We start from the raw sequence: 16,432 nt of genomic DNA on the forward strand, positions 1-16,432 counted from the left end.
GGGGGGGGGGGCGGTGGGGGCTCGTAGGGGGGGAGGGGTGGGCTATGGTGGGGGGGGGGGGGGGGGGGTGGGGGGGGTGGCTTTGGGGAAGCTTTGGGGATGGTTGGGGGGGGTGGGGGGGGGGGGGGGGCGGGCAGGGGCTGTAAGAGTTGGGTTTGGTTGGTTCGCTCTATCCTCATTTCATATGCCCCAATTCAAAAGAGGTTTGGTGTTTGAAGTATGAATTGCATTGAAACTTAAAAAATGTGATTCGGGTTACACCTCAAAATTGCAACTATAATAACAACTAAGAATAGAATTTTTTAAGATGTCTCGCATTCCACGATCGGTCAAGCTCACGATCAGTTGCTATATTTTTCAACTTATAAGCCCCTGAACCTATTGGTTTCATGATCATGTATGGTCCTTCCCATGAAGGATCCAATTTTCTTTGATGATGTGGATAAGATGCTAAGGTATTTCTGAGAACTAAATCTCTTGAACAGTATTTTTGGTACTTCACTCGGGCATTATAATGTGAAGCATTCCTTTGGTAGTGCAAAGTTTGAGCAATGGCTCTCGTTCGGACTTCATCCAACAAATCTAAGCTGTCAAGCAAGCCCTGCTTGTTAGCTTTTTCTTTGAACTCCCGTTCTCTGAGGGTCCTAGCAATTGCCTCTACCGGAGCCAAAGCTTTCGATCCGTAAGCCAATTTAAATGAAGTTTTTCCCATTGGTGTTTGAACTGTTGTTTGGTAAACCCAGACCACATTCGGGAGCTCATAATCCACAAAGCTTTATTAGATTCTAATCTCTTCTTGACTCCATCTAGTAGAGTTCGATTTGTCACTTCTACTTGACCGTTGCTCTGAGGGTATGCCACTGAAGACATCCGATGATCGATCATGTAGGTCCCACAGAACTGTATGAATTAAGGGTTGTCAAATTGTGCCCCATGATCAGTGACTAGAACCTTCGGGATGCTGAATTTGTAGATGATAGAATCCAAAATGAACTTCTTCACCCTCTTTTTGGTGATTGTTGCCAGTGGGATTGCTTTAACCCATGGTGAAGTAATCTATTGCTACGATCAGGTATTCCGATCGCCACTTGCTTTGGTGAACTTCTCCATTATATCAACCCCCCACATAGCGAACAAGGACTCAACACATATTAAATAGTTTAACCGGTTCATACCTGATGCGTCCAAAATCTGCTCAGCCCTTGGATCTCCATGTGATGTCCTGCAAAACGAAAGCGTCAGATGTGGCCCGACCGTTGGGGTCGGGAGTCCACCTCCGAAGGCTAAGTCAGTTGATGAACTTAATCACAAACGGCTCTGCTAGAAGCACAGAGCTAATGAATGAAGAAACGGGAAAGGTGATCTAGATAGCAGAACGCTGATAGTTTAGGTCTATTAGTATGTATCTGAACCTGGGTCTCAGATAGAATTCTTCTTGATCGATTGATCCCTCCCTCACCTTGTATGGTAGTGAGGTTTATATAGAGTGTACCTTCGAATCTCCTTCGTTGGATGCACTTAAGCCTTCCTCGGGTAGTCGTTGGATCTCCTCAGTTAGATCCGTTGAGCAATAGACTTCTACTAGTTTGTGCTAGTAGAGGACTCCTGAGATAACCGTTAGGTTATATGATAGTTATCCCTTTGATAATGATTATCCGCAGCCGTCAGTTTGATCAGGGTGATTACCCTAATCCATAAGCAAGATTAGGGCACGCTTGCAGCTGAATAAGCTTTCTTCTTCAGCAAGCCATCTTCCGGATCCGGTTCGCTCGGGAGTGATTCGGTTTTCTCCGTCTCGACCGGGGTCGAGGGTCGGACCAGGTATGAACCCGGTCTGATCATAAACTCTCCATATCACGAGCCCCCTGCACCAAGTGTTCGGTCGATCCCGAGGGCTTGGTTTTTAACCTCGGGTTAAGTCGTCGGGTGATGATCTCTGCGTGCTTCATTAAATGTCATATCACATTTAATGCGGTGGTCACTTTTCCTCGAGCGTTGTGAGTGTAAGGCCACATGTCTTCTTTGCAGTTGATTTGTCGTGGCTCACGTTATCCAAGCGACGGTTTCCGAACGCCTATTTCGGATTCGTGAGTTCAAACTTTCAAAACGTCTTTCAATCTTGATCGTTTGATTTTGAATCAATCTCGATCGTTCGGATTCCCGAACACTCGTGCGGGAGTTTTAAAAGCGGTTCGTTGTCTTCGTAGGTTTCATTCTTCCCTGTCTGGAATTTGAACCTTTGTTGTCCCGCTTCGCGCCCTTCCCTGCTCTCAAGCTTTCGTCTCACTTGAATCGGTAAGTTTACTGGTCTTTTCCTTTTGTAGTTTACTGAAACGAGTAATGGCGGACGATAGGGCTTCTTTAGTACCCCAGGTTGGTGATAGCAGTGATGCTTTTGCTTCTCCTGCTCCCGAATAGTCGGATAGTGATAACAAAACCCTAACCGTCCCTCTGGCAGGAGTTCGCTGAAGTTTCTCAAAAAGGTTTTGAAAGAAAAATCGAAACTTCTCCTGTCCTTCTCGAGTCTGGATCTTCCAAGATTGTCGAGTCTTCTAGGCAGCCTCAAACCTCCGGGTCCAATGGTGGACCTGACTCTGTTCCTTCCATTTATAATGGAGAAACCCTTCTTTCAGCTGTCCAAGATTTTGATCTTCCTTCCTCATATCAGGTTAGGGCTCCCCATCCTGATGAGAGGGTTGATTCATCCCTTTCGGGTGAATTTTCTTTTTAATCCTTTGTTCTCCGCAATTTTGAATCACTGGAACATTTGTCCCGGAATGCTCCTCCCCAATAGCTGGCGTCTCATCGTCGGCTTCTTGGGTTTGTGTTTTGAGCTTGGCATTACGCCATCTCTCTCTTTTTGTACATTTTCATGTTCTTTCTATCTCCCATCCTCCCGGATGGGTCTTTCTTTCCAAACGCAATAAGGCTGAACTTGATTGGAGGGGCAGCATCCTTGTCAAAGGAACTTGCCCTTCTAATCACAAAAGATGGAGCGAACGATATTTTTTCTGTCGAGCGCCTCCATCAGATCTTAACTTCCCGACCACCTGGAGGAGGTTTACTTCTTCGTCCGAGAGTAACCGGGGCCTTCCCTTATCCAGAGAAGACGAGGCGGCCATCAGGAAGATCAAATCCATTCCGTGGTATCAAGAGATACATGGATATGAAGTGGAGTATAACTCCATCCTTCAGTACTGGGGCTTGGCTCATTGTGAGCTTCTAACCATCATCCTTTGATTTGACTGAAGTAATATGCTTTGAATTCTGATTCTTGTCCTTCTTCTTTGCAGTGCCTCCCAAAACGAATCCTGAAAGCCTGCGGGTGAAGGCCGCTAGGGCCGTTGTGACAGCCGAGCAAAGATCGCCCAGGGTCTTGACCGTAGATCAAGAGGCTTCTCTTCCCTCTCTCGACCCCTCTTATAGGGGTATCAGGAATATCAGGCCTGTAGCTGATGCTTCGGGTAAAGGGAAGAAACCAATAGTGGAGAGGGCTAATGTCTCTTCCTCCACCCGAACCAAGAGGAGGCATGACACAATTGATGCTCCCTCAAATAAAAAATCCAAAGCTTCGACGGATGGTGAAGAGGTCTTCATCCCCCAGTGGACCCTGAAGATGACCGACAGGGGTTACTCGGGATCCCGAGAAAGCTGCAGAATGGAGCTCCCTCAGTCTTGCTCCTTCTGATCGCCAGGAGTTCGAAGCCCTGGATGACACCTCCCTTGTTAGTCAATCTACAAGGTACCGATCTTCTTGATTACTTACGTCTTCATAATTTCTTATGACTTCTTTTGATATCTTCCGTCTTCCCAGGAATGCTGTGTTGAGCTTTTATCAACACATGGAAGCATTGAGCCGGGTTGGTCGCACCAGCTCCTTGCCGCAAACTTGTGAAGAGAAATTGGCCAAGGCCAATTCGAAATAGACCAGCTGACTGCAGCTACCGTGGAGCTGCAGAAAAAGCATGAGGAAGAAGTGATCTCCCTCAAGGAAGCCCTTGAAGCTTCGAGAATTCGTGTCTCTGCTGCCGAGGCGAGGCCGAGAAGCAAAAGGCAGCTGCCACGTTGTTTGGTGACAGCCTTGAAATCAAAAGTAGGGAGCTCGAAGAACATCTGAAGTTGGCGATCCCTAGCAAGCCTGAGCATATAAAGCCAAAGCTTCGGAAGGAGTGCATTCGGAAATACCTGAACAGCGTACCTTTCTCCGAATTGCTAGGTTTCTAGAACATTCAGGCTTATCGCATGGGGCAGGACAACGTTTGGGAGCAGATCCTTGGAACGATCCCTGACTTCGACACTGCTCCTTTTCGTGAGGTATGCCACCCAGAGGTCTTCGGGAAACTTGGTATGGATCTCCCAGACTGGGCTCAGGGAGAAGATGATCCTTTTCTAGCTAACCCTCAATATGAGGCATATCTGAATGACGAGCCGGCACTTCCAGAGGAGAAATCACAAGCCGAGTCTCAAGTTGTTGCTGTAGAGGATTTAGCCGATGCCATTCTTGAGGAAGGCTCTTCTCATGGTCCTGAGAAAAGTCCTCCCGACCAGGGTCCCTCGGGCAACAATGAAGAAAAGGCTTAGGGAGTTGACCCCGAAATTTAATGAATAGATATTTCTTTTTTCATGTTGACCCCGAAATTTCCCCGTCTCCTGTCGAAATCTTGCCTTGAATATCAAAGTATGATAAAACTTATCACTTAACTTTTCATTCCTCGCCGATTAATAATCTTGTTGAAATATTGTGAAGATGCGTTTCGGGAAGATGCGTTAATCTTCCCCACTGCTTCATTTATTGCAAAGTCCGCACGTTTCCCTTCGCGAAGTTCAAACGTTTTCCTCGCTTTTTGTATACCATTCACTTGTTTCCAATGAATCGGAAATACATCCATTATTTTAATGGCGGTGCGACGATTGGAGGTCTCTCTCGCATCGGTGCTCGCTTCCACATGTTTCCATGTGGCATCCCTTCGACCGTTGATCTTGCTTTTTGCGGATTTCGAAGCGTCATTTCGATCTGGGTCGTCGGTTATCCTTGGCCTTCAACCGTCGTCTTATACCTTAGGCTATTTAAAGCCTTCGTGGGAACTCTCCGTCTATCCTGACTTCTGCAAGATAGATTTGCTAAAGTGCCAAAGCAACCTTTCGTCCTTCAGCACCGCTTCCGTATTCCTCGTACTCCAACGACAGCTCTATCCATTTCTGAACAAGTGAGTTTTTTGATTACTCAACTCTTTCCCCACTTCCCCCCGAGTAAACTGCACAGTAGTTATACTTGGGGTTTAGTTTGTTGGTTTGTCGAAGCCGTAGAAAACTAGGGTTTCCCCATTGTTGTCGTTTATATCCGTATCGATACGGCTGGTTTTTTTTTGTTGTTTTGCATAGTGGCTCCCAAGATCAACCCAAACTTTATCAGAGCAAAATCTTGCAAGAAAAGCGTTCCGTCGGTGGTGGTTGGGGCCAGTGCGGTGGTTTCAGCTAGTGAATCCTCCAAGCGTAAGGCGACTGCTGGCGGTGAATCTTCAAGTCGATTCTTGCAGCTTCGTTGATGCCGTCCCCGCGCCTCCTTTGCCCGAAGTGATCGCTCGTCTTTCCCGGGAAGATCTTGATCACTCCGTTGCCGATGGTGATGCCGGCGCTCCCGCCTGGTGAGCCTGTTGGTGAGCTGTTGGTGCACCCCGAAGGAGACTCTTCGGGCATCCGAGGCAACTATGTTGGCGTCTCGATGAAGGTGTGGTCCCAGCAGGTGCTGCTCCTATTTCTAACTCTAGTGCTTGTTTGGCATCCTCCTCCTCTCCTTCTGAGTTGGAGGATTTTGCCACTAGGAAGCGCCGTCGGGTGACAAGTGATGAAGCTCATCCTTTGCTTGGTGTAGTTCATCCTTCTCATCCTTCGCTCGAATTAGTGTCAAACGAGTTTGACAGAGCGTTGGAATGGTGTACCGCTGCTCGAATGACTTCGAGAGCGCAGCTTCTTTCCAAACTTCCGAGATGAAGTCTTTACGAAGTCACCGGTGATGTAAGTCTTTCTTCATTATTCTCTCGATTTTGAAAAATTACTTTTCTCGCTCCTCGCTAACTCGGAAGTTGTTTGCGGGAGTCTTACGGTAACTTCCACAACCAAGTGGAAGCAAGTTACTAGACTCGAGAGGTTAAGCAATGAAGTTTCTAGGCTTCGGGAAATCTCGAAGCTAAAGATGTTGAGATTGCTCGCCTTCGTGATCTAGCTTGGGAGGTGGCAGGAGAAAAAAATTCGATGATTGGTCGTCTTCGGTCGGACTTGGATGATGCCAGGGAGAAGATCCGGCGACTGAAGCGAACAGTTGGAAAGTCAGGAGCCAAAGGATCTGAAACGTTACCCGAAAGGCAAGCTGTCGTTCCTTTGCCCGAATCCCTTCCAACTGATGTTCGCAGAGCCTGTGTCTTCAAGTATTTACACAGTAAGCCCTTTGTTGATATGGTGAATGCTTATAACTTGCAGGCGTACCGGGATGGTGAGAACGAAGTATGGGAATCAATATTAAGGAAAGATCCTCATTTTGATACGACTCCCTACAAGGTTTGCTTGCCATCCCGAAGTATTTACCGACCGGGTATTCCTCCTCCCGATTGGACCAAGGATAAGATTGATCCTCCACCTTCCGATCCGGATATTATGCAATATCTGGAAGATTCTCCTGTTTATTCTCCGCTGGAAGAAGTCAATTATGACGAGCTTGTACCGAATGCGAGTTTGGTCGAGGACCATTCTTCTCCTAGAGAAGCTGGGCAAAGAGTATGAAATTGCGGAGGATTTTATGTATACTGAAATATTTTTGTAATTCTCATTTCTTCTCTTCGTTTCCTTGTATCGCCACCAATGGTTGAGTCATATGTTTGTTCTAGCAAAGTCGCGTCGATCTTGTGTAACTTGTTAACAGTCACCTGTAATGACTTTCTTCTTTGATCAGAGATTGTATCCAGCTCTTGTAATTGTCTTGATACTGGCCCCGTTGGATCTTTTGAAGAAATAAGAAATTACTTTATCTTGAACTTTGCTAGCCACTTGAATCGCCGTTGTATTAGGTCTTAGTTGTCTGAAATAATGCCTTTACTTAAGGATTTCCGGAGAAATACAATAAGTCTGAGAAGGAACTCACTCGGGTTTTAAACTGATGCCTTATACTTAAGGATTTCCGGAGAAATACAATAAGTCTGAGAAGGAACTCACTCGGGTTTTAAACCGATGCCTTATACTTAAGGATAATTCAAAAATTCAATAAGTCTCGAAGGAACTTACTCGGGTTTCAAACCGACGCCTTGCAAAAGGAACTCACTCGGAATTTCATCCGATGCCCCGACTTAAGAAAGTTCGAAAGATTTTCCATAAGCGTTGAAGTGTTGAAGGACCCACACGAATTTTCATCCGATGCCTTATAGTTGGATCTTGTTCTTGAATGTGGTGTATGATGCCCCCCAATCAAAAGATAGTTTGTTGAAAGCCAAAAATTGCATTGATTGAGTTGAAAATGATTACATTGCGAACAAAATTGAAATCATCCTCAAGGATAAAACTTTTTGAGATGCCTAGCATTCCACGAACGATCCAACTCTTTATGGGAATCGATGTTCTTCAGCCTGTAAGCTCCTGAACCGACCGGTTTCACAACCATATAAGGTCCTTCCCAGGAGGGGTCCAACTTTCTTTGGTGATGCGGGTCGGAAGCTAGGGTGTTTCTCAACACCAGATCTCCGGCTAAGTACCGACGATTCTTCACTCGAGTATTATAATGAGACGCTATCCTTATTTGATAATGTTGAGTTTGTGCTATTGCTTTTGCCCGAACTTCGTTCAACAAATCAAGACTATCAAGCAGTCCTTGTTCATTTGCTTTTTCCTCGAACTCATGATCCCGTAATGTCCCCGCCATTATCTCCACTGGTGCCAATGCTTCAGATCCATATGCCAACCTGAATGGAGTTTCTCCTGTAGGTGTTCGAACCGTAGTTCTATAAGCGCACAGTACATTGTGTCGTTCTTCGACCCAAGAAGCTTTGTCAGCTTTGAGTCTTCTCTTTATTCCCTCAAGTAGCGTTCGGTTAGTAACCTCTACCTGGCCATTTCTTTGGGGGTATGCCACTGAGGACATACGATGCTCGATCATATATGTTCCACAGAATTGCTCAAATTGTGGACAGTCGAACTGAGTACCATGGTCAGTGATAATAATCTTTGGAATCCCAAAGCGATATATGATTGATTCAAGCACAAATTTCTCCACTTTTTTCTCAGTAATTGTCGCCAGTGCACTGGCTTCTACCCATTTTGTGAAGTAATCAATTGCTACTATCGAGATATTCCCGTCCGCCCGATGCCTTGGTGAATTTGCCCATGATATCAATTCCCCACATTGCAAAGGGAATGGGATTTAGAATTGAAGTCATAGTTTCCGCCGGGCGCTTCGATACTATAGCATGAATTTGACAGTTACTACATCGACGAACGTAGTCCATAGCAGCTTCTTGGATCTTAGGCCAATATAACCCAAGTCTTAGAATTTTGTGGGCCAGGGCTCGGCCACCCATGTGAGCTCCACAAATTCCTTCATGAACTTCAGCCAAAGCTAATTTTGCTCCTTCGGGGCCTATACATCTCATAAGGGGTCCAACATAAGATCTTTTGTATAGTCTCCCATTCTGAATGACAAATCTAGCTGATCGAATCTTGATCAACCTTGCCTCTACCGGATCCTCGGGTAATTTGTCATCCCTTAGATATTCGATTATTGGATCCATCCAAGCAACGTTCTGCTTCAATATAAGAAATTTCTTTCTCATGATAACTTGGAAAAGTTATCTCTTCAATGTAGACCGAAGGGTCTAGATTCTTTTCCTTGGTATTGGCTAGTCGGGATAGCTCATCTGCCACTGAATTTTCATTCCTCGAAATCCGAGATATCTTCAAATTCGAAATTGGTTTTGAAATGCCCGCACTATCTCCCGATATTTTTGCAAGCGTGGTTCTTTAATGCCATACTCCCCCCTGGACTTGGTTGACTATAAGCTGAGAGTCACTATAAATAGTAACATCTGTAATAGCTAATGCTTTTGACAACCGAAGTCCTACTATCAGGGCCTCATATTCCGCTTCGTTATTACTTGCATCAAATGCGAATCTCAAAGCATATCGAATAATAAATCCTGCTGGACTTTTCAATAGAATTCCAGCGCTTGCTCCATCTTTATTACTCGAACCATCCACATATACCTCCCAAGTGGTTGGTATAATGGGATCCTCAATGGTGGGCTCTACCGGTGCAGTAGTTTCTACTACAAAGTCGGCTAATGCCTGAGCCTTGATTGCAGTTCTGGGCTTAAAGCTCACTTGGAACTCACTGAGCTCAACCGACCAGGATACCATCCTTCCAGACAAATCAGGTTTGTTAAGAACTTTACTAAGAGGAAAAGTTGTAAATACCTCAATTGGATGAGCCTGAAAATATGGCCTTAGCTTCCGGGCAGCCATCATGAGAGCCAGAGCCTGCTTCTCTATCTGCGAATATCTCGTCTCCGCATCTAGCAACACGTGGCTTACATAGTAAATCGGCCCTTGTTTCTTATCTTTCTCCCGAACAAGTACTGCACTGACCGCCGAAAGGGATGTCGCTAGATATAGCTGTAATATTTCCCCCTTCTCTGGTCTGGATAGGATCGGTGGTTGTCCAAGTGCTTCTTTTAATTCCTCAAAAGCTTTCTGGCACTCTTCAGTCCACTTTGCTTCCTTACTGCCCTTCAGGTCTTTAAGTGCCTTGAAAAAAGGCAAACATTTTTCTCCAGACTTGGAGATAAATCGATTTAAAGCAGCAACTCTCCCTGTCAAGCATTGTACATCCCGAACAGTTTTGGGAGCCTCCATATCAATTAGAGCTTGTATTTTGGCAGGATTAGCCTCAATTCCCCTCTGTGATACCATGAAACCCAAAAATTTGCCTGAGGAGACTCCAAAGGCACATTTTTCGGGGTTTAACTTCATTTGATGCTTCCTCAATACTGAGAAAACCTCAGTCAAATCTGCAATGTGATTTGCTTTTCTAAAGCTTTTCACCAGCATGTCGTCAACATACGCTTCAACATTCTTTCCTATCAGCTCTTTGAAAAGCTTGTTGACGGCCCTCTGATATGTTGCTCCTGCATTTTTCAGGCCAAAAGGCATGACCTTGTAATAATAGCTCTCACGATCAGTCATGAAAGCCTTATACTTCTCATCCTCCTTATTCATAAGGATCTGATTATACCCTGAGTAGGCATCCATGAAACTTAAAGTTTCATATCCTGCAGTCGCATCTATCAAGAGGTCAATCCGAGGCAACGGGTAGTAATCTTTTGGGCAAGCTTTGTTTAGATCTGTGTAGTCTGTACACATTCTCCACTTCCCATTCGCCTTTTTCACCATCACCACGTTGGCCAACCAAGTTGGGCACTCGATTGGTTCTATGAAACCAGAATTCTTAAGTTTTTCAACTTCGCTCCGGACAGCTTCATACTTTTCAATAGAGAAATTTCTTCTTTTCTGTATCACTGGTTTCGCCTTAGGGTCTATCCAGAGTTTGTACTCTGCAATGGCCCGATCGATCCCAGGCATGTCCTCAGCAGACCATGCGAATACATCTTTATTATGTTGAAGAAATAACTTCAACTCATCTTTAAACTCTTCCAGCTGTTCAGACCCGATATAAGTAATCTTTTTCTCATCTTCGGTACACAGCTGGATTTGCTCCAGTCTCTCCACTTATTCGGGCCTTTGCATCTCTGTCTCTTCCCGATCATCTCGAACTTCTATGGGGAGGGCAGTAACCTTCCTCGGACCCTCCTTGTCCTTTAAATAGGCAACATAACACTGCCGAGAGATCTTCTGGTCAGAGGAGACTTGACCAATTCCCATATCAGTCGGGAATTTTATCTTCAGGTGTTTTGTCGAAACAATAGCACCTATCTTGGATAAAGATGGTCGCCCGAGAATCATATTATAGGCTGGTAGTTCTCGAACCACCAAAAAATTGATTCGGACAGTTGTTTCCTTAGGAAAACTTCCAATGGATAAATCCAACTGAACCGATCCTTCCGCTACTGCAGATGACCCTGCAAAGCCATATAGGTGTGTAGATGAAGGTTTCATCAAGTCCTGATCCACCTTCAATTTTTGATACACTTCGTAGGAAATTAGGTCAGCTGCAGACCCTGTATCAATCAATACTCTATGCACTTCCCGCCGTGCAATCTCTACCTTGATGACTATAGCATCATCATGAGGTAAACAAACGTCTCTTTCGTCTTCCTCGCTAAAGGTGATAGGGTCTTCACCATTCAGCTTCTTCCGCTTCTGCGCCTCTCCAGATCCAACAAATTTGGATTTTGTTTTCAGACTCCGGAATGATTCGGGTTCTGGTCCCCCGAAAATTGTAAGGATGGGTGACCGAGTAGCAGCTTCAATCACCTCCTTGCCTTTTTTAGACTTCGGGGCCTCCCTCGATCGTTTTGAACTAACCGAACGATCCCTTTTTGGAGCAGCTGCACGTGGCTCACGTGGCTCCTCCCTTCTCCCCGCTAACAAACTGGATGAGATGTCCCCGAGATATCAATCTCTCAATATCGCCTTCGAGATGACGACAGTCATTAGTGTAATGACCATAGTCCTTGTGGAATCGGCAATACTTTTCCCGATCCTGCTGCTCTCCGGGTTTAAAAAGAATTTTAGGCGGCCACTTCAAAATATTTTTTCTTTTGAGGATATTCAAAATATCAGCCCGAGGAGCATTCAATGGAGTGTACTCACTTCTACCGGGGGATCTTTAGCGCCAAGGCTGGGATTTTCCAACCCGATCACGAACATTCTTCTTTGGCTTCTCGCTTCGCTCAGAGCCTTTTGTTCCTTATTGGAGACTTTATTATCTCCTTGGCGCGCATCTAGAATCTCCATGACTTCAGCCCGCTTCGGCATCTCGTACCAACTCAAAGCATCAGTCGTGGGTATATCCTGTAGTAATAACTCCAGGAGTTTCCGATTAGTGAGTCCTGTGAATAGAGCGGTTCTGGCTACTTGTTCATCCAAGTTTTCTATCTCCATCGTTACTTTGTTGAATCTTTTCAGAAACTCTCTGATCGATTCGTTCTTTCCTTGTTTGACAATAAACAAGGTTTCTTCCGTTTTCTTGACCTGTATCCCACTGAAATCGCCCTATGAATTGGCGCGCCAATTCGTCGAAGTTTACGATCCTTCCAGAGGGAGGTTAGAAAACCACTTTGTGTGCTGCTCCGATTAAAGATGAACCAAAAACCCCGCACAAAATTTCATCGTAATTACCCGAAATCGCCATGGTCCGTTGGTAATAGCCGATGTGAGCTGTTGGATCTCCGGAGCCATCGAATGTTGAGAAAGTAGGCAAACGGAAGTTATGGGGAAACCGATATCCCGCAATTGGCTCAGCAAAAGGAGTCTTCCGAATGACTAAGTAAATATCCTCAGTTATTCTTCCCTTAGCCAACTGCCCTAACTTCTCATTGATGTTGGCCAATTCTTGACCAATCTGGGTCGGGTGATCTTCAGCAATACGATCACGACCTCGATTAACACGATCATCACGTGCTACTCGATCATCACGAACAGCCCGTCCTTCACGAACGTTCCCTCGTCACGAACTGCTCGATCATCATGAACGATTCTTCTGACAGTGGGTGAGTGAGTTCTTACCCCTGTATCCAACCTTGTATTTGAATCAGTTGTACTCTCTTGCGGTCTGTCGAACCGATCGCCTCGCCTCGGTTGATCATCGATCCTACGAAGTCCTCGGTCTCCTTCACGGAAATTCTGATCAACATTCCGGTCTTCAGCCATTCTCTGGTCATGTGGCAATGCACGTCTCCCTGAATCGTGTTGATCAGGTTCTTGTGGTAAAACCACTCGTCTGGTGAGCACGCGGAGTGCTTGGCTCACCTCTAAGAGTTGAATCTTTACCTGATCCAATTGATCTTGGATTGTATCAGGAGGAGGATTACGTCTTCCCCAGCCATCATCCACCTCAATAGGATTTTGGCTTTCCTGGGGAATATCTGGATTATTCACCCCAGGTATCTGAACACCGGAATTGCGTTGTGCAGCGGCTGCTGATCTAGTCACCATGGCTTTTTCAAGTCTTTTCCACAGACGGCGCCAAATGATGCGTCCAAAATCTGCTCAGCCCTTGGATCTCCACGTGATGTCCTGCAAAACGAAAGCGTCAGATGTGGCCCGACCGCTGGGGTCGGGAGTCCACCTCCGAAGGCTAAGTCAGTTGATGAACTTAATCACAAACGGCTCTGCTAGAAGCACAGAGCTAATGAATGAAGAAACGGGAAAGGTGATCTAGATAGCAGAACGCTGATAGTTTAGGTCTATCAGTATGTATCTGAACCTGGGTCTCAGATAGAATTCTTCTTGATCGATTGATCCCTCCCTCACCTTGTATGGTAGTGAGGTTTATATAGAGTGTACCTTCGAATCTCCTTCGTTGGATGCACTTGAGCCTTCCTCGGGTAGTCGTTGGATCTCCTCAGTTAGATCCGTTGAGCGATAGACTTCTACTAGTTTGTGCTAGTAGAGGACTCCTGAGATAACCGTTAGGTTATATGATAGTTATCCCTTTGATAATGATTATCCGCAGCCGTCAGTTTGAATATGCCATCATCAGGGTGATTACCCTAATCCATAAGTAAGATTAGGGCACGCTTGCAGCTGAATAAGCTTTCTTCTTCAGCAAGCCATCTTCCGGATCCGGTTCGCTCGGGAGCGATTCGGTTTTCTCCGTCTCGACCGGGGTCGAGGGTCGGACCAGGTATGAACCCGGTCTGATCATAAACTCTCCATATCAATACCGTGATTACATTCTCAATTTGCCTACTTCTCAAGACTTTTCCCTGGTTGTCATGCACTATGACCGCCAAAAAAATTCTCAAATATTGGGCTTGAAAACGAATGGACTTGGTTCTTCGCAGAAAAGGTGAACTTTCTTAATAGATTGAATTCATCATGAAATCAACTTCTGGTTGATGCTTTTGTTTTAGAAATCTTTCAATGTACCTAATAAGTTATGAATGTAATTGACATCAAAATATGGATGGCTTAGATTTTTCGTGCTTTTGCTTAAGAAATTCTGAATATCCCAATTTAAATGTAATTACAGAAGTAAATATTTTTATTTATTATTATATTTCCACACTTCATAATAGAATATCCATTGCTTTTTTAGTGCTTACCTCCAAATCCAACTCTTTCAAATTTGAGCTGTCAACCAATTTTTGTAATACATAACCTTTGAAATGAGAAAAAATAGAACAAAAACCGCTTTAAGATGAATGTTAAGTATGAATTTCACTTTAAATTTGACAAATGGCCTATGCCAAGTGTACTCAATTCTTCAATGGTTAGATATAAAATAAATTGCATATCGAAAATGAACCAAAAAATAAAGTCTAATCAATTTGATTCTTCCTTGATTTTCATTAGAAATTTAAAATTGTCTGAAGGACCAAAACAAATTTAGTGGAAGTAATCTAGTTCAATAACAATATCATTAACCATACATGTGTTTAGTTTTCCCCTTATTCCATCAAACTTTTTGAATGCCAAAATTACTCCTAGAAAGTAATCCCTTTAGATCATACAAAATAGAGAAGCCTTGTGAGGGAAGCTTGTTTAACGGTAGTCATAATAGAAGTTTATCACTTTTTTATTGGCAAAGTAGGAAATTTATATAATATATTGGTCATTTAGGGAATTGGGTTAGGTCCCCTTTTAATCTTTTGCTCGTAGAAATTTCCACTTCATATATATCCAAACATCCCATCTTTTTATGGAGGCAAACCCCAAGTCATTTCATTCCCCATATCAGTTTCACCATGACATATCCCATTATTTTGCTTGGACTTCTTATAGTTGCATATTTCAGTGTAAGAAAGATGAAAATTTTATGATTTTATCATTTGTTTTAACATGGTTATTCTTAGTTTACACCTTTCTTTATCAGTTTCTTATTTTCTTATTTTTTATGAAAAATGCAGAATTCTCAAGCTGAAATACTTTCTCACAGTATTGGGAAGAGAATATTGGTCTTCCCAACCCTCCATCTTGGTTTATTAAGAAAATTTCTCCATTGAGTCACCATCAGATTGAAGTTTTTGTGAAGCTTATACAGGAACATAAATTGGCTTCCCACCAACATTTTTTCTGTAAACAAGCTAATATTGCGTGTTCTGCAAATGCATTGGCACAGAAGACAATTAGTGGGTCAACCTTGCCCTCAATAGCCCCATTGAATGATCTCAAGATAACATATGAAGGCCTCCCAAATGAAATACCTTTGTCAACTATCAACCAAGGAGGAATGTTGTTTTTCCGGGAGTTTGTTGTGAAAGAGGGAAATGTTATACATATGCCCGAGCTAGGAGACCTTATGTCTTGTATATCATTCCTACCACGCCCTTTGGCTTCAAAAATTCCATTTAGTTTTGCTCAGATCGAGGAATTCAAGAAGCTTTTTGGTGTTGTGAATGATTCAAATGTAGACGAGTATATTCAACACACCCTCAAGATATGTGGGAAAACCTCCATTCAAGGTACTTGTGTGACTTCTGTAGAAGATCTCATTGATTTTGTTGTAGAGAAATTAGGGCACCATGCACACTTATGGAGTACTAAGAATGCTGAGGGATCTAACAAGAATATCACGATTGAAGCTGTTAAGCTTATATATGGAAATCTCTCTGAACCACCAGTGCTATGTCATAGTCAACCGTTCCCTTTTCAAATATATTATTGTCATATTCTATGGAAAGTAAGAGTATATGCAGTTCATATACATGTTATGAAGAAGATTAATCATCTGATCATGGTATGCCACTATGATACTTCAACATGGAACCCAAATCACCTTGCTTTTAAGCTGTTGGGTTTTGGCCCAGGCCTAATTGAAGTTTGTCATTGGATAAACACGAATGGACTGGTCTGGACAAAGTCTTAGTTTGAGTAACATTTAGATATTTGGTTATATTCTCTTCTTTGTGGATTACCTATTCGTAAAGCTATTGAAGGTAAGTAATGACTCTTATTTTTATGTTTTGTATTTTCGAAAGTTCTAATATGATTTCTTCCATGGGTGAAAACCCAAATTAATAGAAAATCTTGCCAAAAGAATCTAAACAATGGAAAAAGAAATATCTAAATTGCCTGTCCTTGATCCAAAGAAAAAAAGAAAAGAATAAAACTAAAAACATTACTCCAGTTTAGCAGAGAATACTAGTTTGTAGGAAACTAGCCAGAATCTCGAAACAAAATTCCATGTGAAGCCATACCACATAGGGAGACAGTCAACAATGGAGGTAATGAGAAAGAACAATGTACAAAAAACACGTTTAACTAATTACAA

General features: G+C 43.6%; 1 protein-coding gene across 1 annotated transcript in view; it reads left to right on the forward strand.

The window, feature by feature from the left end:
• The window catches only part of LOC149001040 (BURP domain-containing protein 16-like), a 17,600-nt gene extending 1,573 nt beyond the window's left edge, over positions 1-16,027 (forward strand). Inside the window, exon 2 of the mRNA XM_089139253.1 lies at positions 15,098-16,027. Within this exon, the coding sequence (XP_088995379.1) occupies positions 15,098-16,027 (930 nt within the window). The remainder of the gene's footprint in view (positions 1-15,097) is intronic.
• Positions 16,028-16,432: the final 405 nt, after the last annotated feature.

Source organism: Hakea prostrata, chromosome 11, assembly GCF_041222555.1.
Source record: "Hakea prostrata isolate BN-2017 chromosome 11, UWA_Hpros_2, whole genome shotgun sequence".
Classification (NCBI taxonomy): Eukaryota; Viridiplantae; Streptophyta; class Magnoliopsida; order Proteales; family Proteaceae; genus Hakea; species Hakea prostrata.